Raw genomic sequence first — 25,339 nt, 5'->3', positions numbered from 1 at the left:
AGAAACCTGTATGTAGGTCAAGAAGCAACAGTTAGAACCAGACATGGAACAATGAACTGATTCAATATTGGGAAAGGGGTACATCAAGGCTGTATATTGTCACCCTGCTTATTTAACTTACATGCAGAGTACATCATGTGAAATGCGGGGCTGAATGAAGCACAAGCTGGCATCAAGATTGCCAGAAGTATCGATAACCTCAGATATGCAGATGACACCACCCTAATGGCAGAAAGCAAAGAGGAACTAAAGAGACCCTTGATGAAGGTGAAAGAGGAGTGTGAAAAAGCAGGCTTTAAAGTCAACATTCAAAAAGTAAGATCATGGCAACCAGTCCCATCACTTCATGGCAAATAGATGTGAAAACAGTGAGACTTAATTTTCTTGGGCTCTAAAATCACTGTGGATGGTGACTGAAGCCATGAAATTAAGACATTTGCTCCTTGGAAGAAAAGTTATGGCAAACCTAAAGAGCATGTTAAAAAGCAAAGATATCATTTTGCCAACAAAGATCAATAGTCAAAGCTATGGTTTTTCCAGTAGTCATGTATGGATGTGAGAGCTGGACCATAAAGAAGGCTGAATGACAAAGAATTGATGCTTTAAAACTGCAGTGTTGGAGAAGACTCTTCAGAGTCCCTTGGACAGCAAGGAGATCAAACCAGCCAATCCTAAAGGAAATCAGTCCTGAATGTTCATTGGAAGGACTGATGCTAAAGCTCTAATCCTTTGGCCACCTGATGCGAAGAGTTGACTTGTCGGAAAAGACCCTGAGGCTAGGAAAGATTGAGGGTAGAAAGAGAAGGGGGTGACAGAGGATGAGATGGTTGGATGGCATCATCAACTCAATGGACATGACTTTGAGCAAACTCTGGATGATAGTGAAGGACAGGGAAGCCTGGTATGCTGCAATTCATAGGGTTGCAAAGAGTCAGACATAACTGAGTGGTTGAACACAACAAACAGGTGTATAATAGTATCTTGCTGTGGTTTTAATTAATACTTCGCTAGTAACGTTGAGCATCTTTGGACAGGCCCAATCATTTCAGGTATTGTCTTTAGTGACATATCTATTCAAATCTTCTGCCCATTGTTAAACTGGGTTTTTTTGTCTTCTGAGTTGTAGGAGTTATGTATCACAGGTACAAATGCTCTACATATTAATAAATATACGACTTGAAAATATTTTCTCACAGTCCATGGCTTGCTTTTTTGTTTTTTAAAATGGAATATTTTGAAGAAAGGTTTTAATTTTTTTTTTAAGGTTTTAATTTTTTATGAAGCCAATCTATAAAATTTTTTTCTTTCATAGCCATTTTTCTAAGAAATCTTTGCCTATCTTAAGGTAAGAACAATCTTCTATGTTTCCTTTTAGAAAACCTCAGACTTTCAGTTCTTACACTTAAGCCCACGATCCTTTTTAATTAATTTTTGTATAGTGTGAGGTAAGAATTAAAAGTTTATTTTTATATATGTGGATATCCAATTGTACCAGCACCATTTGTTGATAAGACTATCATTTCTCGTTGAATTGTTTTGACATCCTTGTCAAAATCAATTTATCAAAACTGTAAGGATTTATTTCTAGATTTTCTATTCTGTTCCATTGATCTATCGCTCATGTCAATACTATACTATCTGAATTATTTACAGCTTTACAGTAAATCTTGGGTCCAGTGAAGTGAAAGTTGCTCGGTCATATCCAACTCTTTGCGACCCCATGGACTATACAGTTCATGGAATTCTCCAGGCCAGAATACTGAAGTGAGCAGCCTTTCCCTTCTCCAGGGGATCTTCCCAACCCAGGGATCAAACCCAGGTCTCCAGCATTAGGCAGATTCTTTACCATCTGAACCACAAGGGCTTGGGATGTAGTAAGCCTTCAAATTCTGTTCTTCTTAAAGTTATCTTGAATGTTCTAGGTCTTTTGCCTTCCTGATCAACCTTAGAACTAGCTTATCAATTTTTACCAAAACAAAAAGAAGCCTGCTGGAATTTTAAAGGGATTATAATGAATCTATAGATATTAATATATTTAGAGAGGATTGCCATCCTAACAATGTCAGGCCTTTCAGACCCCAAACATGAAATGTTACTCCATTTCTTCACATCTTTAATTTTTCTTAGCAATGTTCTGTAGTTTTCAGTGTACAGGTCTCACGTATGCTATGTTAAACTTACTCTTAAGTATTTTAATATTTTTGATACAACTATGAATAAACTGTTTTCTTAATTTCATTTTTAGAACACTCATTGCTGGTATACAAAGATACAAATAATTTTTCTATATTGATTTTAAATCTAGAGGCCTTGCTAAACTCATTTATTGTTAGTAATGTCTTAGCATTTTCTAAATATGGGATCAAGTCATCATGAATAAAGGCAATTTTCATTTTCTTTTGCAGCTCAATGCCTTTCACTTCTTTTCCTTGCTTTACTGCACAGGCCAGAATCCCTAGTACAAAACATGTTAAGAGCAGACATCTTGCTTGTTCCTGATTTGAGAGACAAAGCACTCAAGTCTTTAATCCCTAACTATAGTGGGTTTTTAATAGACATCCTTTGACAGACTGAGAATATTACTTACTATTTCATCAGTAATGGGCACTGAATTTTGTCAAATGTTTTTTGTCCCTACTAAAAAGATCATGTGGTTTTACCCTTTATTCCATTAATACGGTATATTATATCATCTTCAAATTTTAAACTAATGACACATTTCTCAGATATCCCACTGGGTCACAGTAGATCATCCATTTTGTATGTTATTGAATTTGGTTTGTGAATATTTTATTAAAGATTTTTACATTTTGGGGCCAATGCATATTTTTAGGACAAATTTCTTTTTTTAAAAAATAAATCAGTATTATAGTTATTAAAAAATCCGTATTGTGTCTCAGGTAGGACTTTTTTCTTTCAGTTTTAATGAGATATAATTGACATACAACACTGTATTAAGTTACGGTACAGAGCATAATGATATGACATATACATTATGAAATGATTGCCACAACAAATTTAGTGAACATCTACCATCTCATAAAATTTAAAAAAATAGAAAAAAAATTTTTTTCCTTATGATACAAACTCTTAGGATTCACTCTGTTAACAACTTTCATATATAACATATAGAAGCATTATTTATGTTTATCATGTTGTATATTACATTCCTAGTACTAATTTATCTTATAATTAGAAGTTTGTATCTTCTGACTGCCTTCATCCAATTCCCCCTCCCCCAACTCCCCACCCCTGGTAATCACATACCTGATCTCTTTTTCTCTGAGTTTGTTTTTGAAATATAATTGACCTAAAACAGTATGTTATACAACATAATAATTTCATATCTTTATACAGTTCAGGATGATCACCAAGTCTAATTATCATCTTTCCATGCAAAGATATTACATAATTACTAACTATATTCCCCACACTACATTTCATACTAGTGACTCATTCATTCTGCAACTGGAAGTTTGTACCTCTTAATCTCCCTCACCTATTTCTTTCCCTTTGTAACCCTTCTCTGGCAACATCTGTTTACTCTATCTACATCTATAGCTTTTTTTGTTTTGTTATATTTGTTCATTTATTTTTTAGATTCCACATATTAAGGGAAATCATAGAGTTTTTGTCTTTCTCTGACTATTTCACTCAGAATAACATCCTCTCGGCCATTCATGTTGTCACAAACAGCAAGATTTCATTCTTATGTAACAGTAATATTCCATTGTATATAGATACCACATCTTTATCCATCCATCTGTTGATGAGCACTTATATTGCTTCCATTATCTTGGCTATTGTAAACAAAGCTACTATGAACATATGAGTGCATGTATCTTTTCTAATTAGTGTTTTTGTTGCCTTCAGATAAATACCCAACAGTAGAATTGCTAGGCCACATGGTTGTTCTATTTTTAATTTTTTAAGGAATCTTCATACTGTTTTCCATAGTGGCTGCACTAATTTACATTTCCACTAAGTGCAAAAAGTTCCCTTTTTTCCACATCTTCACCAACAACTGTAATTTATTGTCTTTTTGATAATAGCTCTTCTGCCATGTGAGGTGATATTTCTCTGTGGTTTGGATTTGCATTTCCCTTATGATTAATATGCTGAACATCTTCTCATGTGCCTGTTGATCATCTGTATGTCTTCTTTGGAAAATGTCTATTCAGATCCTCTGTCCATTTTTTAATAGGTTTCTTTTTTTGATGCTGACTGGTATGAATTTTTTGTATATTTGGATAAAACATTTGTAAATATCTTCTCCCATTCAATAGGTGGTCTTTTCATTTTATTGATAGTTTCCTTTACTGTGCAGAAGTCTTTTAGTTTGTTGGAGCCCTGTTTATTTTTGCTTTTATTTCCCTTGACTGAAGATATGTATCCAAAATAATATTACTATGACCAATGTCAAAGACTGTACAGCCTATGTTTTCTTCTGGAAGTTTTATAGTTTCAGGTCTTACATTCAAGTTTTAAATCTATTTTTAATTCATTTTTGTGCATCATGTGAGAGAGCAGTCCAGCTTGAGTCTCTGCATGTAGTTTTTCAGCTTCCCCAATACCATTTATTGAAGAGACTGTCCTTCCCTCATTGTATATTCTTGCCTTCTCTGTTGTAGATTAATTGCCCATATAAGTGTAGGTTCATTTCTGGATGTTCTATTTTATTCCACTGATCTATCTATCTATGTTTGTGCCAAACCACACTGTTTGGACTACTGTAGCTTTGTAGTAGGGTTACAACAAATTCTCTGGTGCTGTCTTTGTAATCAGGGTAATACTGGTCTCCTAAAATGAGTTGGGAAGCACACTTTCTCCTTGGCTTTATGAAAGAATTTGTGTAGGATTAGTGTATTTGTTCTTGACCTAATTAACTGTTATTTATCCTTCAGATCTCATTTGACACATCAATTCTTCAGGGAAGGCTTCTCTGACTTCCTTGACTAGGTCCATTTCCCTGTTCTAACAGCTTGAAAATAACAGCTTTCTTTCTTAGCATTTATCACAAAGCAATTTTTATTCATTACTAGGATTAATTTTACTATTGTTTTGTCTCCCACATTACCATAAGCTTCATGAAAAAAAAAAAGTTGAATGTTTCTGTTCATCATTATACAGACATATTGCCTAGCCTATTGCCTACACATGATAGGTAGCTGCTAACAAATATTTGTTAAATAAAGAATACATGAACATTTGTTTTAGTTTTATTTTTGATATTTCTTCCCCTTTATTTTGACTTATTTCTGACTCTTTTCATATTAGCTTGAATCATTGTGACTCTTTCTTCCTAATCAATCTAGACATTTCTTTTGTTAATACAGACATTTAGAGTGATATAATTTCATCAAGCATTGCTTTGGAAGCCCTCTACAAATTTTGTTATAACTACATTTTTATTTCTATCCTCCAAAAAAACAGATATGATGTGCCTCCTCTACTCAAAACCATACAATGTTTTTCATTTTCTATAATATAGTGTCTAAAGTTCTTAGATCAGTGAACTCAACTCCAAACTGACTTATATAATCTCATTTAATACCTTATACTCCAACCAGATTGAGCTACTTATTCTTCCCTTATACAATTGTTATACTTCTCTTTGTAAATACTTTTTCTCCTTGTAATCAGTACCTAGCAAAATGCTTTAAATATAGTAGCTCAATAAATGTTTGTAGTACAGTGCCTACCACTTTTCATGATCCAAGTTAAGATTTTTTAAATTTATGTTTTTTATAACTTTGAATTATATTTTTATTATATAAGTTCTAATTTTATTATATTGTCATCTGATGTTAGTTTTCAAAAATCATTATATTTGTGTAATCTGTTTTAAATTGCATTAAATACTTCTTTGTAACCTATACTTTTGTCAGTTTTCATCTAAGACTTAAACACACTTAAAAACATGGTTTTGCTCCCACCACCATTAGATTGTGAAATTCATGAAGGCAAGAACCATGTGTGTCTTGTTGACTGTATTGTTAGCACCTGGGAGGCCTTGGCACCTTAACAGTAAATTTTAGAGTTCTCTTTAATTTTATTCTTTCCACTGCTAAACTAAGGAGGTGTTACGATTACCTTATGAGAAAACAATGATTAAAAATATACATAATAGGTGGGCTTTAATCGAATGCAGAAACACCAAGTTCCTAGTATGAATCAAGATGTTCTAAAAAATGGGATACAAATGCAATTCCTGTCCTTGAGGTCCATGAAAACACACAGGTTAACAAATAACACAGGATACAGTGTACCAAAAGGAGGGTATATATAAAATGGCATGGAAATAAGAGTTGTGGAAATATTTAAATCAGGTAGAGGAAAGAGGTAGGTAAAGAAATTGTATAGCAGGAAGTAAAATCTTTTAAAGCATAAATAAACCAAAACCAGTCAAACCACAGGGCTTTTTCAAGATCACAAAGCTAGAGACAGCTCACAAAAGGAGATCCAACCCCTAGTACTGGGCGCTTTTCATTATACCAGACTTAACTACCCACACTTTTGGAGCTCACCAAAGAACAACAGGACAGGATTTGAGAGCTACAATATAAAACTGGGGGATTTATTCATCCTAACCCCATCTCCTATTAATATAAAACATCAGAGACTGTACAAAATTGTGAAAAGTTAGCCAAGTACCATGTATTTCTAATAATTTCTTAGTTGATTGGCTTATAAAAAGAACATGCCCTGAAAGTATTTCAGCTGAGATTTAAATGTCCCAGCCCAACCAATCTGACTTGGGGATAAACAGAACAAACTATTAAGTTGTACTGGGCTTCCCAGGTGGTGCTAATGGTAAAGAACCTGCTGCCAATGCAGGAGACCTAAGAGGCATGGGTTTGATTCCTGGGTTGGGAAGATCCCCTGGAGTAGGGCATGGCAACCCACTCCAGTATTCTTGCCTAGAGAATCCCATGGACAGAGGAGCCTGGTGAGCTACAGTCCATAGGGTTGCAAAGAGTCGGACACGCCTGAAGCAACATAACACACAGACATAAATATTTTTTTACTGTTAACAGAGGGTCTGAGGAAAGATCTTTTAAAAAGAAAGGTCCAAAAACAAGAATCTGCCAGCCATTATTCAGTACTTTCCAAGGAGGTAAGAGCCTAAATCTGTAGATCTAAATATTAAGGTTAATAGACATACTTTAAGGGCAGGATGGTCTTGAGGCTGTTCCACATCTCTCAAGACTATGCAATTACATATGGCTACCAAGCAACAATTCCATGACTAAATTTGCAACACCCCCACTCCCGCAACACATATTGATCCCACAGCTCTGGTTTGGGAACATTAGATTATTTAACCCTTCTTTCCCCTATTATAAATTAATAAACTGGCATCTGAATAACATCAATTTTGGTTGCTTGGTTAGCATGAAATAACTCCAAGAAACTGCTCAGATCCAAAAGTAGTGTAGAAAAACATTTAAGAACCTGAAATACTTAAGATCATACTCTAAACCAGTAATTGAAAAAGTGATTCAGGTAACAAATGGATTTTATCTGACTTGCAGAGGAAGAAAAAGAGGAAGAGGGAGTGGGAGGGGTGGGGGACAAAAGGCAAGGGTAAAGGAGAAAAGGAAGGAGGAGAGGGGTGAGGAGGAGGAGTTGCTCTAAAAAAACCTGGATAGTTCCTTTTCACAGCTTCACCTGAAAACCTTGAAGCTCTAGCAAACTGGCCTTGTATTACCACAACTAACTCTTACCTATGCCAGTAAAAGAGTCACAGTTCCGTTTATACTGGATATTTGATTTCAAATTGATCATAGACCAACCACCCCCTTTCTGTTCCTCTCATATGGAGGCGAAATGTTAATTGTCACTTATCATCCCACTGGTACTGTTGTTTTCCTTATAAACTTCAAAGAACAAAGAATACCTTAGTGGATAAGTGCAGGTTTTTTTTAAAAAGTAAGTACAGGGCCTTCCCTGACAGTCCAGTGGTTAAGAATCTGCCTTGCAATGCGAAGGACATGGGTTCGATCCATGGTCAGGGAACTAAGATCCCACATGCCACAGAGCAACTCAGCCTGTGTGCTACAACTACTGAGCCCTTGCACCACAAATAGAGAATCCGTGTGCCGTAATGAAAGATCCCCCGTGACACAAGGAAGATCCCACATGCCACAGCTCAGACCCAACACAGCCACATAATAAGTAAATATTTTAAAAAAAAAAGTAAGTACAATCCAGTACTTACAACACATTAATGCAGTAAAACAAAGTGGAAAAAAAATCAAAGAAATCAGTTTACCTTAATCTGAGTCTGTTCGATTGACTTTTCCCATATCTGCTGATCATATGCTCCAATCTGAAATAAGAAGCAGGCTACTTAAATGATGGAAAGGAAATTCTTTTACTTAGGCCACGTCTCACAAAAGTCATGAAACTATTTCAAGTGTCTATATGGTATCTGGGAAATGTCTGTGCTTTTCTGAGGCTAGGATAAATTATTATTTCCAAGGACTATTTCCTTCAAAATCCCAAACTTAGCTGGAAGCAATGTCCAAAATATTTCAAATTAAATATCAATCTTAAAAGATATTTCCACTTAAAAAGTATCAGTAGAAAACTAAACAGAAATAAAAGGTAACGGGCAGCTCATTAAGACTGCTGACAGTAACAGTCTGATCCGTGCAGATAAAAGTTTTATGTCTAAAAAAACAGCAATTTGATGAGAAGCAAACTCTCAGAGCACTGCTGTGACACTGTGAATGTAGTCTGGAGACAAGAGGTTGAAAATCTCATGCGGGGACCTGGAACTGAATTCAAAAGACCTCGTGACCTTGTACACTAGGCTTTCCATTTGAGATACCATGTAAGAATACACTGCACTACCAAACTCATTAAAAACTAACATGATAGGTATTCTTTGTGGGAGCTTTCTGCAGGAAGCATGCTTTACAAATAAAAATACACTGATATTACCTTCTTTTGGTACCACGATATAGCATCTCTCTCATTTGAGGCCATCTGTGTCTCCAGCCAGAGAACGGGATTTCACTGAAAACGAAGGAGAACCAGTCGGTGAGTCCAGTAGTTTAAAGGTACTTTCCCAGTTTGGATAGAAGTCAAAAAACGCTTCTCTCAGCCTCTCCATAAGCTGCTGACCGTCTCGTTTTCCGGCTGTTTGCCAGGAAAAAAAAAAAGAGCATACCAAAAAAAAAAAAACCCCTCTGGCGCAGCGGCGACCGGAGCTTCTCTAAGAGATTTTGTGCCGGTGTGTTTAGGGATGCAGGAAAGCAAGAGAGGAGGGGAGGTTGGTGGAGTTGACCCGCGCCCTACCTCCTCCGCTCTCCAAGGTCCGGCACTCACCTGGTGACCAATGCCCCGCCGTCCGGCGGCCGGGACCTTCCTTCTCACTGGCCCCGGCCCGCCCGTGAGGCCGGGGGCGAGGCGGCGGACCCTGCAGGCCGCATCTTCCCCCTGAGGCAGAGACGCCGGCCGGGCCGTTACCATGGAGACCACGGAGGCCGCCCCAACCTCGGAGGCAGCCGGCTGCCCAGCGCCCAGACGAGGGCAGCCTGCTGCCAGAGAGCCGGCGCCCTCCAAGCCCGACCTATAGGGTCATCGGACTGACCCTAAAATAACCAAACAATGAACTGAGAAAGGAGGGCGATAAAAAGTGAAGGGGGTATTCGCTAGACTGCCAGTCGCTACGGCAACGGCCGAAGGTTTTGTGCCCGGCCGGAAAAGTCAAGTGCAGAGGTCCCAAGGGCCCGGGTGGCAGCTGCTTCGGGGCGGCGGGCACACGTCCTCGCTAGGCCGGGCCGGGCCGGGGCCGTGACTCAGCCGACCCAGACCTGGGAAGCAGCAGCTCCGCAGACCACGGTGCAGCCGGGCTGCAGCTTCCGCTTTCCGGGGTTTGCTGTGAAGTTGGCTCCGCCCCCGGCCCGGGGCCTTCCCGCCGAGCCTCCGCCAGGCTTCGGGACCGAGGCGCTGGGGAGCTGCACCGCGGCGGTATGGGCCCCTGCGCAGCTTCCTCAGCTCACCCTTCAGGTCACTTCTTCAGAAATGACTTCCCAGCCATCCATCTAAAGGAGGTCGGTCCAGATATTTCAATAGTTCCCTGTTCGTTTCTTTGCAACACTCGGCTTTCCTTGTGTTTTATATTTCTTTGTGCTTCATTATTTACTGTCGGCCTTCCTCAGTGGGCTGGGGGCACCATGAGGTCAGAAACTAGGGCCCGGCACGAGCCTGGCCTACAGTTTCTCAACCTTTGCTGAAGGAACAAATGTTTTCATGAATTTACGCTGTTCTGCAACGAAAGACCTGGCAATCTGCGGCTTATTAAATCCCTTCCTCTCCCGCCTCCCAACAGCTCTGGGACTTCAGCTTTCTGGGTGCTCAAGGGTAAATAAAGGAAGAGAGGGGCCAAGGCTTAGGATAGTTCCAAGGCACTTTCCCAATTAGGATGGGGCAGGTGGTGAGCGGAACTGTTTGTAAGTTAAGAATTCAAGCAGGCTGACAGAGGTCAGGAGAAAGGACCGGTTGTGACCTCAGATGAATATGTAAGAACAGGTTAAGGTTTTAAGCAAGCTTTCCTCTCCTATACCTTTTTTTTTCTTTGGCCATTAACGGAACACTGAACTCGAACGGTGATTCTAACCTCAATTGAAGCAGTGACCTTGCTTGGCATGCAATGGTAGCATTTGGGTCCGTTTAAAGCTAATGAGATAATGATTAGACCAGTCTAGAAAGCCTAAGATGGGCAGTTGTAAATGTTTGCTAGCTAACTTCGGATTAGCTAGCAAATCGACATAAATGGAAGTTACTATTCCCGTTTCACGGATAAGGAAAATCTACCAAGATAAAAGTAACTCCCACAGAATAATTTAAAATTATTTTACCCAGGCTTATTTTTATATTCCACACATTGGCAGTGGTTTCCTTTCTGCTTTTGCTTCTTGACAGCTTTTCCTGTCCTCACAGCTAAAAGTTCTGTTGGGTTTCAAGAGGAATGTCTGATTAAAGAAAAGCACGGGAAGAATGACTAATCAAAAAGTCATTTTATGTATATCTAAATATTTGCTTTAAGACGTAAAGTTACACTAATTTAGCATTTTACTTTATTAGCACACAGAGAGGCTTTAGGGGGAGTTCCTGGAAGAACTGCAATCAGGTAAAACTAGGGAAAACTAGTAAGTAGCAAATCGTCTTTCAGGAGCCCCACTTACAAAGTTACAGTGCTCCCTAAGGCTCTTACTGAACAAAGCATGGGCTTTGAGCTCACAACTGCATTCAAATTCCTGCTCCCACTATGTAACTTCAGGTAATTTATTTGGTCTAACAGCCTGTTTTCTCACCTGTATTATGGAGACTGTATTGTTACCTTCCTACTCAAGGCTGTGAGGATTAAATGTTCAGTTCAGTCACTCAGTCGTGTCCGACTCTTTGTGACCCCATGAACCACAGCACGCCAGGCCTCCCTGTCCATCACCAACTCCCGGAGTCCACCCAAACCCATGTCCATTGAATCGGTGATGCCATCCAACCATCTCATCCTGTCGTCCCAATCTCCTCAACAGTTACTCAAAAAACATCAGTTCCTTTCCTTTTCCTTTGCTAATCATAAGCAAGGGCTATCAGTGCTTAGGAAAGGTACCTTAATTAATGAGAAGTTCACACAAATAAGAACTGATGAGGAAAAAAGCACTGAGTTATGTCACTTAATACAGCAATGAAATCTGAAACGTCTGTAAGAGCATGTTCATTAACTAACACTGCATGCATGTGCTTTCAAAAATACCAACATCCCCAGATCAAAAATTTAAGATTGTTCTCTCAGATATAGAACAATTTATGGGGTTAAGAGGGTTAACTGCCACAATGCCAAGCATAGTTTTCCTTCTTCCCCACAAACTAACTGCCTCTTGATATGGATGAAATTTTACCCTGGCATCTATAACCTTTTCCTTAGAAAAGTCAAGATTTTCTAAAATAGTACAAAATAACAGAAAACAGAGGAGGGATAAATACTTTAAAAACAGGTTCCAGGTAGCCAGAATTCCTATGTGCTATTCATTTTGTCATGAAACATCAGTAAAGGACAAATCAGACTTTGTTTATTAAAAAAATACTTTACAGGAAAAAAAAAACTATGCATTCCATTGTCCTATTTTACAAAGAAATAGCTTAACAATTTAACACACTTAGACAGCTACAAAAAAGCACTGTGTTAAAAGGATTATTATTCACACAAATTTAGATTTAAGACTATTCATTAAAAACCTTTTTAAAACACTCATTAATGTCAATAAACAAACTAAGGCCACAAAACGCAAATAGTCCGCCAGGCAAATTATACATTTCATCTATATGCAAAGACCTCTTAGATAAATTAAAGCCACAGGAAAAAAAAGTCTTAGCTGCCAATCAAAATGGAGTTTAGTCACAGAAAACACTATTACATGAAAATTTACAACATGTGATAGAAGTAGTACATAAGTTTTTTAGAGAGAATTGAAAAGTGCTATATTAAGAGACACTGGTCTCAACTACATGCACAAGTGAATCCTAAAAGATGTATGAAGAAAATGGAAGGCCATAATATTTATGGAGAGATAACTTGCTTTTAAAGCAACAAACTTTCAGGATGAGGATAGGTCCATGTGCTAAAGAAAAACATCTGTCTTGTACATTTCCTCTACTTACTGCATGACCAATAAATACAGCGACAATCTGTTTTTAAAAAATTAATACTTAGCAGAAATATGAACCTCTGGCATGTACTAGTGAAAAGTTTCTTTTTATAAAACTTGTAGCAATGATAAAACAAAAAGACACAAACTCAATTATTCTAAAGATATAAATGCAAATAAATTTTAATGGCAAATACAGATGAAAATAAATGATCTAATAATGAGCTAATAATAATTAAAAATATATGCACTAAGGGTTTTTTGAATGTTAGTCTTGTTCCTAAATTAGCTTTCATTCTAGACAGTATTTATAGAGGGAAAAGCTATAAGCAAAAATCTCTCCAGTTACTAAGCATGAACTTTTTGCCTATTAAGACTGATGCAAAACATCTTTTCCTAAGGTTTAGTAAATAATTTTATTTGATAAGCTCCTTTTTCCCCCTACAAGAGCTTTTAATATTAGTCGTTATTCCAGCTGTCTCTAAGGGGAAAGGGGACCTTCCAAATGTCTTTTAATTCGAAGTATTAATAATAAAGTACCAGTGAAACAAATCCGAAGTATTAAATTAGCAAATTAAAAGTAGAGTTAAGCCGAGGAATTCATTTGTAAAGAGTTAAAACTTTGGAGGGGAAAGCAAATCTGTCGTTTTTATTATTATTGCTTTATGAATTTGGGCTACTTCTTTGAATCATAATCCTACTCCGAGTACATCCTGGTAATTACTGTATGACTTCTGGGGCAAGGGGAAGACTTTTCTCCTGATAAGTGAATACCATAAGATCATTCTAATTACTAAGTTACCAATACTCATTTACTGGATCCTTTTCCATAAGCACATTTAAAAAATATCCCTCTGCTCCACAAAAAACTAAAACTTATAGCCACATTCTGCAAGTAATCTCAAAAGAGTTGGCACAACGGATAATATACCAAAAAGGAAGATCAGCTTAAACTTCAGTTACAACTTCACTGCCATCACTACTTTACAAATCAGAAGACGCCAGATTGTTCCATGCCTCACTCCACCAAACCAAATAATTTAATGATTTTAGAAAAGTTGCTATCATTTGTATCGCTAAACTAGGATACAGCTTTAAAGCAGTAACAAACTCAAAACTTGCGCTTTTATATTCATCAGTCTTTAAAGCATGCTATTAAAATCTAATACTCACATAGGACATTCAGTTTCCAGATACATTACTAGCTAAATGTTTCTCTCTCAGTTCTATTGCAGTTCTAACATACAACGAATTTATTAGTACATGATTTTAAACATCTTTATACTCTTTTCAATATGTTATATTGGAGTTGAGGGTAGAATGTTTTATAAAAAGAAAATGGGGATTTGTTTTTGATTGTAGGTCTTTGCAGATCCGCTGGTTCCTGAGTGATTATACACAGTGCTGGCTGTCAGGAGACAGTCTCCTTGTTTATTAGCAATGACCAGCTTAGATGACAGATGGCATTTGCTGGATGGCAAGTGGGAGATGGGGAAATCGGATCTTGGAAGACAAGAAAAAAATAAAAAGTTTTTGCTTTAACAACCTTGTTCTTCATGATTATTTTGAAAAGCAAATGTTGCCTGAGAAGAATTTTACTTTGCACAGCCTGGTAAAGCTCTATGAAATTCTTCTGGACAGAAAAACAAAAACAAGAAATAACCCAAACCCACATACTCAGTGATTCACCCCCTCCCCCTAAAATAACAAAAAACACCCTCAAAGGCAGGTCCCTTAAAAACTAGTCTTGATAAACTAGAATTTACCCTAAAATTTATACCCAGGATTTTGAAACACCCCTGCAATAATCACATTACTCTTCATACCATTCTAATTACCTTATTTACAAAGATAACTAAAACCAACATCACTTCCAATTCATAAATGGTTTACACTGAAATGTTTCTCTATTTGTCTTCATCCTTTGTAACAGAGAATACATACATATACATATATATAAGGAATAATACAGATTCTAACTAATCACTGCAGTATTTGCTGATGGTTACTTTTCTATCGGTTTACACAGTGACCTCTATACTTTGCTAATATGCGTTTAACTACACAACAATATTGCACAAAGTAATATTTATATAAGATTTAACCTATTTCAGAATATTTTAGAGAAAATTCATATTTGTATTTCAAAAGATGCAGCTATGTTTCCATGGTGACAGACATAATAAAGCAGCATCTTTTTTTGCCTATGTTAATGTAAATATTCCAAATCTCACTCTCCAGGAAAAAAAAAATCTCCAAATTGCACTATAACCAGGTAGATACAAGAATCTGGCCTTAGGTGTGGGGAGTACTCTTCCTTTAATAAGCAAAAGGCCTATCATATTATTAACTAAGAGAAAGTGAAATGTGTATCACATTAACATTCTAAAATAACAGAAAGTTAAGACTACACTAGCTACATGAACTGTGCCTGTTCAGAAAAAAAACTGTTAAATATTCAGGCACTAATAAGGATTAGGCTACCTGAAACTCTAGGATGAAATCTAGTGCCATATTCTTTATTAGACAGTAGCAACACAGAGCAATAATAAATAAACCCAGGTATTCACCAGTTGAAACTGTGAACTGAAGTATCTCAACAGATCTTTATCATGAAGAGGTTGATGCTAGGTGACAAAAATAGTTTTTCCTAAGTTTCATGCACAAAATATGGCAGCCTCATCTGAGAAATAGATATCATTCTATAAGTTTGATACTCATGATCAGTTTAGGAAGCAAAAGTGTCCACACAAATTGTGAGGATGCTAGGAAGCAGAACAATATAGAGTATCATGTCAACATTATCTCTTTTACCCAAAATATCTTCCATAGTTACCAAGTATTCTAGAAGAGATTAATGAACCATGGAGAATGAATGACCAAGGACTATTCATCTTTAGATATTTTTAATTGAAATATCCACTGGGCTTTAAATAACAGATACAAAAAAAAAAAAAACAGTTGGATCAGAAAGTGCTGTGCTTTCTCTTTTGTTAGGAAATCAGAGAGCCACTGAACTCCTTAGAAACTACCTGCTCTTTATGGTTGAAACCAAACAAACGACTTGCCCACGCACAAGATGCAGGACCTCTTTCCTGCAACCTACGCCATTTTTACTGTAGAAACAGGAACTGTGCCATAAAAGCACAAGTACTAAATCATGAATCTGATCTTCTATCGTAAAAACAGCAAAAATGGCAAGAGACAAGTCAAGATAAAATTAAAGGAAGTGAATTAATTTACTAAATAAGAATCTGTTATTCCAGAGAATTCTCATTTTGATTTGAAGAAGAGATTGAATTGTTACCTCACACCTTAAAACAGAAAGTAGCAGCAGACCCACTATTACATACTGTACTAACGGGATAAGATACAACTCTTAACTTTGCATAATCTGTGTAAAAAAGATATGCTTGACATTTGTGGAATGTCATTTCTCTTTATAGAATTATAGGCAAGATTTCTCCAATAAAACTTAACTTAAGCCAGTTATAAAACTATAACTTCACATCAAAATTTAAAAAAGTTAAAAAATGTGTTTGAATATATACATATCACACAGGAGTGCTTGAATGTTCCTGTAGACTGTGTTGCTGGTCAGAGTCCAGTCTACTTTCCACCTTTAAAACTGGAATAGACTGAGTCATCTGATCTTGCTGTAGATTAAGTTCAGATGAAGGTGGGAAGGACGATGAAGCAGTTGTCAAAAGCTGTGTGTCTGTGCACATTTCCTCAGATTCAGTTTTTATCCTCACACACTGGGAGTCAACTTCTAATTCTTGCTTTCCAGTTAAATCACAGTCCACATTAGAACTGCCTTCTGTGTTCTGAGAGGCATCCACAACAGGGTGGTACTGTTTAAGCCTTATATGCCAGGCTAAGCTGCACACTGCTGACACTGTTTTGAACTGATGAATGACATTTCTAGGGATGAAGTAGATATCATTGTCACACAGCTGAATTCTAGCATAACGAATGCCTTCCCGCCTCATTTGGTTTAGTTTTGCTTCATCTACCCACTGCACACACTAAAAAGAAGAAAAAAGTTTCATGAGATTTTAAAGTAAAATATGCAAAGATTAGTAAGTCAAATAAAATAATCAGCACAGGAAAACAGTAGGTTCAAATTAAAGCCAAACAATACTATACAATATACAATTTACTACAATTTCCTACAATTCCTGAGATACATTTTTCCTCATATGTTACTACTTTTCTAGTAACAAAGTACAGGTTAAAATTAGGACTGGCCTATAGAATCACTAAATAATTCAAAATGCAACTAAATATCAATACTCTTAGCCCCATGCCAGGGCAACATTTATCTGTTTCTTTCACTGTCTTCCAGCCTTTTGTAGGTGAGGGCACACAGTGCAATTTGGTTAACAGCTGAGACTGCTCATGGCCAAAACTGAGCATCCTGGGTCCTCTGACCACCTCAGGCCCACTTGGCATCCCAATGACTGAAGGGAGACCCTAAGCATTCTGGTTGGGAAGCTCCATTTTAATGATTTTCAACATCCTCCACAAACAGCTTTTAAAATGAAATTAAATTCACTATACCATGTATCCAACTAAAAGATAAAATGCAAAATTAAATAAGTACAGATACTTAATTTCCAAGATCTCACTCAAAGAGCAATGAAAAAGCAAAGTTCTTACCTGGGAAACTGGAGGTTCATGAAGGTCTAACTGAAGTCTCTGTACAACATCAGTAAAATCCTCAGCATGAAAACAAATCACATCTTTGGTTATGCGAGGTTGGTCACTCCTAAGATTGACAAAATCAAGTTTTAGAAACAAGCATCTCATCATGGAAAATGATGACAATTTCAACCTTCCTGTTCCTGGAACTGCTACACTAGCAAAGAAATAGATGCATAACACCTAAGGACAAAGTATACATTTGTTTCTTTCATCAACTTAAAAAAATAAAACATCAATAAAGTGATTTTTAAATAATTAAAATTAGCTGTTATAAAACTTAAACATCAATGACTAAATCATCTAACCACTTTGCCCCACCATCTCCATGCCACTGGACGTCATCATCTTGACAGAAAGAAATGGACAGAATACATCTCAAACACAAATACCACACATTCCAGTTTTTAAAGTATAGAGTAGGAAAAAAAAATAATCTTTAACTTAAAATATTACTGTCAACCTATGACTGAACTCTAATTCTAAAGATCAAACCAAACTCTACAATATTGAAGACCCTAAAGGCATAAATATTAAAAACAAAGTAAAATACAGCTTTTAAATATGTTCTGAGCCTTGTTAAAACCAGGCCCTAACTGAGTGTAAAAGGGGGCAACCTCTAAGAAAGCTAGTATAGCTGTTGCTCCCAAAATTAAAAATAGAATTACTATATGATCTAGCAATTTCATTTCTGGGTATATACCCAAAAGAATGAAAGCATGGCTGTGAAAAGATGTTTGTTCATAGCAGCCAAAAGGTGGATGCGACTCAAGTGTCCACTGACAGACAAATGGACAAACAAAACACAGTATATACATATAATGAAGTACTTTTCAGCCTTTAAAAGGAAGGAAATTATGACACACGGTACCATATGGATGAACCTTGAGGATACAATGCTAACTGAAATAAGTCAAATCACAAAAAGACAGCAACTGTTTGATTCCATTTATATGATATATTTAAAGTGGTCAAATTCATAGAGTGATGTTCGCCAGGAACTGGGGGAGAGGAGAAAGGGGAGTTATTGAATAAAAGGTATAGAGTTACAGTTCTGCAAGATGAAAAAGTTCTAGAGATTTGTTTTACAGCAATGTGAATATACTTAACATTACTACACTTAAAAATTGTTAAGATTTTCATTTTAATTTTGTTATGTATATTTTACCACAATTAAAACTGTTTCCAACTTTTCAAATTGGTTAATGCTGCCTTAAGAAAATGTGGACTCAATCTTGCAACTGAGGCCCATTAACTTACCATTCACCAAACTGTACAGCTTTCAAAACCCCAACAGCAGCCGTACTCTGCCAGTCAAACCCCTGACCTACATGATCAGCATGAGCTCTTGTCCTGTCTTCAAAGAGGACTTCCCGGGGTTCACTGGTCCGAGGTAGGTACTGGAGATTTTTAATTTCATTCATTGATCTGTAGTCAATTTGGTTTCAAAATAATGAGGAGGAAGAAAGCAGCAACATAAAAAATTAACAGCAGTAAGACAAAAAGTCTACTAAAATACCAAATCTTAAATGAGGGCTGAGAAGGTTCAGCGATTTCCATCATCGGCATCTGACATGCCATAGTGTAATGCTGAATGGGGTGACCTCCTTTTCTCAGTCATGATGTCATGATAATAAGACAGCTGTTCCCCTGATCTGGCACAAATGTGGTGTTTGAATATACAAACACTATAAATAAATAGACAAATATATATAGCTCTCTAGCATGTACATACTGCTCTATTTAAAATGGATAGTCAACGAGGACCTACTATATAGCAGGGAACTCTGCTCGATGTTATGGGGCAAGCTGGATGAAAGAGGAGTTTAGGGGAGAATGGATACATGTATATGTAGGGCTGAGTCACTTTGCTGTCCACCTGAAACTATCACAACAATTTTAATTGGCTGTACTCTAATATGAAATAAGAAATTACCAAAAGATGAGTTGCCTAGTAACAGAAAATTTGATTCAGAATTCAAGGCTGTATGTTTCTTATACCTGGAGTCATTTTTAAGTCTCAAAGCATTCTACTAGACTTAACTGAAGATGGCAACCTGAGCATCTACATCTCCTTCCACATGAAAATGGAAGTAAAAGACTTCAAGTTAATGCACTAAGGGTGGGGAATAGAAGTGGAGGAATGGATGGGATTATAGATGAAACAGAACTGGCTATGAATTGGTAACTGTTGCTATTGAATACATGGGAGTTTATTACATTATCTTCTGCTTTTTGTGTGCTCAAAACCTTCTAAATATAATCATTTAAAGGTGACAGTAAAGGAATGAATGTTTAGCAACAAAAGAAAATGAATCAGTAAATGAACACCATCAACACATTTCTGGAAGATGAAAGATGATTAAAGTGATTAAAGGTGTTTCTGGACTAACGAAAGTGAGTCCAGAAAGCCACAGGCCTGGACTCAACCAGAAGGGCACGGCAGCTCAAAGGTTAGTAAAATGAGGATAATGGACAGAAAGGAAGTACAGCTGAAAAAAAGAGCAAGTAAAGTGAAATTATGCAAATAAACCTGTCACCTGCCACTCCAGTGGCAGAAATATGGTCAGGTATTTAAACTCATACAGAGGGTGACCCACCAGCATATCTCTCACCTTAATTTCTTTGAAAGAACTCTAGTTTTTATTAGGTCTCTGTCCCTACCCTCATTCACAAGCTCCAGAGATGGATCCTGATGAGTTCTGGCAAACTATGTTAAGTTCATTCCCCTTGCCAGTGAACGATATAGGAATAAGCACAAACCGATTCTGGCTAGCAATCAATATGAGAGGAAATCTGCTAAGACTTCTGGGAAGCTCCCTGGCTCCTAAGAAAGTCGTAAAAGAAAACACTCTTTTCTTTCTTTAGCTCTAACCAGATCCAGACGTTTACCTAGAACTGCTATCGCCATCCAGCAGCAACCATAGAGGAAGCCACTGTAAACAGAGGGCCTAGGTAGGGAAACGACAGAGGAGAGTAAACGAAAAGACCTTGTTCCTCGCTGACAACACTGAACCACTGACTATAAGCTGCCTAGAGTCAACCTCTCTGAACTTCCTGAAACACAAGACAAATTTTATTTTATGAACCAGTTTGAATCAATTTTGTTGCCTGTAACCAAAACCATTCTGATAAACTTTCAGCCAAAAAATCCTGCATGTTCTTCTCTAAACACATCGAACTTACTATATAAACTCACACAATCTTCTGGCATTTGGACATATCCTTTAATGTCCACTTCTATGTCTGTTAACTCTAAAGTGAAACCTACCTATTGACAAGCCTTACTGAAATACAAAAAGAATGCCCAGTAAGCCCAATGCTTTATTTCTAAATAGAAACAAGTCAACTAAGAATCACTAGAGACGTGAAGACAGTCTATAGCAGCCTGAAAAAACACCAAAATAAACAACACTGAAATTTAAGAATTTTGTCAGAAAACAAATGTCAAGTAAATGCCCCAAAATCGAAAGCAGAAAGATAATAAGAAATATGAGGATAATCAAACTGGGAGATCTATTATTCAACAAACAGCAGTTTCCAAAACCAATGGTTTTGGTTACAAGCAACAACAGAAACAAATAATAGAGAAATGAAGAGATTACTGAAGCAACTAAACAAGAAAAATTTCCAGAAATGAAAGAAGACATGAATTTTTAACTTTAAGGAACCCACCAAACAACAAAAAGGATTAAAACAGAAGAATAGGAATTAAAAACCCCAGCACAGATGTGTCATTGTGAAACTAAGCTCCCAGAGAGGAAAAGAAAATAGGTTACTTACAAAAGAACAATGACACTGGCATTAAGATTTCTCATAAACAATATTAGATACCAGAAGACATTGGGGCAATGTTAAAAAATCCTAAGGAAAATACACCTTGTAGACTCCAGCTAAACTACAGATCATATTTAACAATAGAAAAAGAAATTTTCAGACATTATGATCACTCAATACCTTCCTTTTCTTAGACTATAATGAGTATGTGATCAAGCAGAAAAATAAACCCAGAAAGAAGACAACCGTAAGTTAAGGTAGAAAAGCATTAAATGGGAACTACTAGGTAGATAACTGTGAAATAAGCTTTTCACACTGAGGTAAAAAAACACAGAGCTCCAAAACATTTCCAGGTAAAAAGGGATGTGTTAGACCACATAGTATGGTTGAAATTCTGGATTCTTGAGCGTATGATAAAAGCAAAGAATGCAACGTAATAATATTCTCCCTCAAAGAAGCTATTAAAAAAAAAAAAAAAGCCAAAAAGAAGCACTAGCCAAAGCCATGCATAAAGTCAGTGTGATTTTAGAAAAAAGTCTTTGTGACCCCCTTGGACTATAGCCCCACCAGGCTCTGCTGTTCATGGAATTCTCCAGGCAAGAATACTGGAGTGGGCTGTCATTCCCTTCTCCAGGAGATCTTCCCAATCCAGGGATTACAGGTCTCCTGCTTTGCAAGCAGATTCTTTACCGTCTGAGCTACCAGGGAAGCCCAATCTTAAACAATAGAAAGAATAGAAGATATTAGAAATATGGTCAAGAAAAGTGTATAGAATCCCCTCAAAAAAGGCAGTCAGAAACAATAAGAAAAACAGAACAATTCAAAAATAACCAGCAAGATCCAAATATGAACCAAACTAAAATGTGGCATGATTTTCAGTATCTAGGTGAAATATAGAAAAGATCCTTTTGTTTATTATTCCTTTGAGTGACAACAAACCACTCGAACCTTAGAATAAATGAATTTTAGCCTCCAGTAAACTTACTATCCATATTATTTTAAATGCCATTTACTGACTTTCAAATTTTAGAATACTCCTCTTGACAAAGCATATAGAGCCTAATTACAGTTTTAAAACAGAACATGAATTAATCTCAACAATGTATAAGGACAGCTGACAAAAAGTACAAGGGGGAGGAAAAGGCTAGAGTACGACTCATTTAACTATCTGGAAATCCCCAAAGGGAGGAATCCCTACCGAGTATACCATGAAAACAGAAAACATTTTTGCCTCTGGTGAAAAAAAGGTATTTCCATCTGGAGGAAAAGGTGGCCAGGATTTTTTTAAAATTATAAACCCCCTATACTGTTTGATGTTTTAAAACCCTGTGCATATATTTCTTTAACTCTAGAGTTCATAAATTTAAAGATCATCTTCATTTGCAGTGCCCTTGATAACTAAACAGCTTCTACATTGATTTCATCATTTTCAGCAACAGGACATTCTCAATAACACATAAAGATGACATTACTGTTTAAGTTCTGATTTACTCATTCTAATTCAAAGTGCTTTTGATGCCTCTCTTAAGAATATATAATCCCAATAAAAATTAAGTTGGATAGTACCTCAGATTAGTGGAGAAATAATAAACTGTTAAATAAACAATGTGGGTACAACTGTCTAATTACTTGGAAAGAATGTTAAACAGAATCTCTCCCTCTATACTGAAATCAACACCAGGTTAAATACATAATACTGAAATCACATATGTAACTAGGAGAAAATGTATTCTGTAACACTAAATGAGAGAAGGCCTTTCTAAATTTGCCACTAAGAAAGAAATCTCAGAGGAAAAGATAAATCTGACAATATATGAATAAAACTTTCTGTGAGTAAAGAGAAAAGAAACAACATCCCAATGGAAATAAAAGTAAAGAAAATTAAAAGGGAACCACAGAAGAAGAAATTCAAAACCCTCAAAAAAGGCAAATTAAAATAACATATTTTTGTCTCAGATGAAAAAAGAGAATGTCAGTGGAGGGTACAGGGGAAAGGGTACTATCTTACTATGTGGATGGAAATATAAATTGGTACATTTCTGGAAGTCATTTAGAAATTTGTATATACTTTGAGCCTTTAGCAATTTCTACTAAGAAAATAAACATTCATATACACAAAAAATATCTACCTACCTACCTACATATCAACCAACCAGCCAGTCAACCCACTAGCCAGCCACAATGATGTACCATACACGTTTAGTAACTGGCTTTAGTGGGGGAGATGGCTGATTTGTATTAGGTTGGTGCAAAAGTAATTGTAGTTTTCATTGTTGAAATTTGCCATTTAATATTGAATACATTCTTAAATAAATGTGATTATGTTATACATCATTTTAATGTGCATTTCTTGCTTTATGTTTTGCTAATGACTTATTGTTTGCTGTTTACTTTGTATTTATTTTAGACTATAGAAATAATGTTAGACAAAAAGCACACTTGAGCAGTTTTCTTATTCGAGTTCAAAATGAGTCCTAAAGCAGCGGAGACAACTCGCAACATCAACAACACATGTGGCACAGGAACTACAAGCGAACACAGAGCACAGCGGTGGTTCAAGGGGTTTTTGCAAAGAAGACAAGAGCCTTGAAGATGAGAAGCACTGTGGCCAGCCATTTGAAGGTGACAGCAACAACCAACTGAAAGAATCATCAGAGCTGATCCTCGTATAACTACACAAGAAGTTGCCGAAGAACTCAACCTCGACCGTTCTATGGTTGTCTGGTTGGAAAGATGAAAAAGCCCGCTAAGTGAATGCCTCATGAGTTAACTGCAAATCAAAAAAAGCATCCTTTTGAAGTGTCATCTTCTCTTATTCTACACAACAATGAACCATTTCTCGATTGGATTGTGATGTGTGACGAAAAGTGGATTATATACAACAACTGTTGACAACCAGCTCACTCACTGTTGGACCGAGAAGAAGCTTCAAAGCACTTCCCAAAGCCAAACTTGCACCAAAAAAAGGTGATGGTCACTGTTTGGTGGTCTGCTGTCGGTCTGATCCACTACAGCTTTTTGAATCCTAGCAAAATCATTACCTCTGAAAAGTATGCTCAGCAAATCAATGAGATGCATGGAAAACTGCAATGCAAGCAGCTGGCATTGGTCAACAGAAAGGGCCCGATTCTTCTCTACAACAATGCCTGACCACCCATCTCACAACCAACACTTCAAAAATTGAATGAATTAGGCTAATGAAGTTTTGCCTCATCTGCCATATTTACCTGACCTCTTGCCAACCAACTACCACTACTTCAAGCATCCTGACAACTTTTTGCAGGGAAAATGCTTCCACAACCAGCATGAGGCAGAAAATGCTTTCCAAGTGTTTGCTGATCCCCAAGCATGGATTTTTATGCTACAGAAATAAACAAACTTATTTTTCGCTGGTTGTTGTACGTTGTAGTACACTGCTGGTTGTACAGCTGTCGTTGACTGTAATGGTTCCTATTTTGACTAATAAAGAGTGTTTGAGCCTAGTTAAAATCATTTAAAATTCACAGTCCGAAACTGCAATTACTTTTGTACCAACCTAATAGCTGATTTGCTGATTTCTGTGGTATAAATACTTCCAACATGGCCAATTTCAAGCTATTCATGTGATCTCACTCAATGTGGAATTACGAGGCTAATATTGGCCCTATTAGCTGGTATAAACTGGTTCCAGCACACCACTGTCATGTTTACCAAATATCATTTATCAATATACTAAAAAAATTTACACTAATAAAGCATTGGTAAAATGAATCTTGATACAACCATACAGTCAAAACTACATAGTCATTTAGAAATGATGATATGGCTGCATCTTAATAAGACACATTTTAAAGTAATCATCATGTAAAGAAGGAATTCATCTGTGTACAAAGAAAATTTATGACCAAAAATATAGACCAAAATGTGAAAGGTTAACATGCCTAAATGAGTGGGATTATAGATATTTTTTGCCTTTTTACTTTTTTTCTGTTATCTGGTGTTTGTTTTTTAAGTTTATACCAATCAGGAAACCAAACAATTATTTCCTTTGGGGAAAGATTATAGAATAAAAAAATATATACAATACTTAAGAACTTAGAGTATCAAGATTCATCATTATGAGGTACAAAAACTGCTGTGGTTTAGCAATGTGCTGAAGTTTTGGTTTATTGCCATGTTCTATCATGCTACCACCTCACGTTTATAGTTTTTATAAA

At 36.6% G+C, this 25,339-nt stretch overlaps 2 protein-coding genes and 1 long non-coding RNA gene across 10 annotated transcripts in view; 1 reads left to right on the top strand and 2 right to left on the bottom strand.

Annotated features, from left to right (window-relative positions):
- PHTF1 (putative homeodomain transcription factor 1) overlaps nt 1-9,892 on the bottom strand; it is a 77,937-nt gene extending 68,045 nt beyond the window's left edge. For 7 of the 8 annotated variants that reach the window (XR_006267996.1, XR_006267994.1, XR_006268000.1 and 4 more), the window contains exons 1-3: nt 9,337-9,889; nt 8,950-9,024; nt 8,276-8,332 (exon numbers count right to left, since the gene is read on the bottom strand). Coding sequence is in view for 1 of the 8 variants with exons in the window: in XM_043460191.1 (XP_043316126.1) it covers nt 8,276-8,332; nt 8,950-8,994 (102 nt within the window). In the remaining 7 variants the exon portion in view is untranslated. Of the gene's footprint in view, nt 1-8,275; nt 8,333-8,949; nt 9,025-9,336 lie in introns of all 8 variants that reach the window. The other variant, XR_006267999.1, reaches the window with a different exon arrangement.
- A 5,659-nt stretch (nt 9,893-15,551) lies between these two features.
- The window catches only part of RSBN1 (round spermatid basic protein 1), a 39,773-nt gene continuing 29,985 nt past the window's right edge, over nt 15,552-25,339 (bottom strand). The window contains exons 5-7 of the mRNA XM_043460190.1: nt 18,627-18,794; nt 17,325-17,433; nt 15,552-16,690 (exon numbers count right to left, since the gene is read on the bottom strand). Coding sequence (XP_043316125.1) covers nt 16,217-16,690; nt 17,325-17,433; nt 18,627-18,794 — 751 coding nt within the window. The 3' untranslated portion in view covers nt 15,552-16,216. The remainder of the gene's footprint in view (nt 16,691-17,324; nt 17,434-18,626; nt 18,795-25,339) is intronic.
- Nucleotides 19,691-24,532, top strand: LOC122436330. The gene is made up of 2 exons (XR_006268001.1): nt 19,691-19,819; nt 23,551-24,532. It is a non-coding gene; the product is annotated as an uncharacterized LOC122436330 (long non-coding RNA).

The sequence above is a fragment of the Cervus canadensis genome, chromosome 2 (assembly GCF_019320065.1).
Source record: "Cervus canadensis isolate Bull #8, Minnesota chromosome 2, ASM1932006v1, whole genome shotgun sequence".
Classification (NCBI taxonomy): domain Eukaryota; kingdom Metazoa; phylum Chordata; class Mammalia; order Artiodactyla; family Cervidae; genus Cervus; species Cervus canadensis.
Note: the sequence above shows the minus strand (reverse complement) of the source record. Positions and strands in the feature narration are given on the sequence as shown.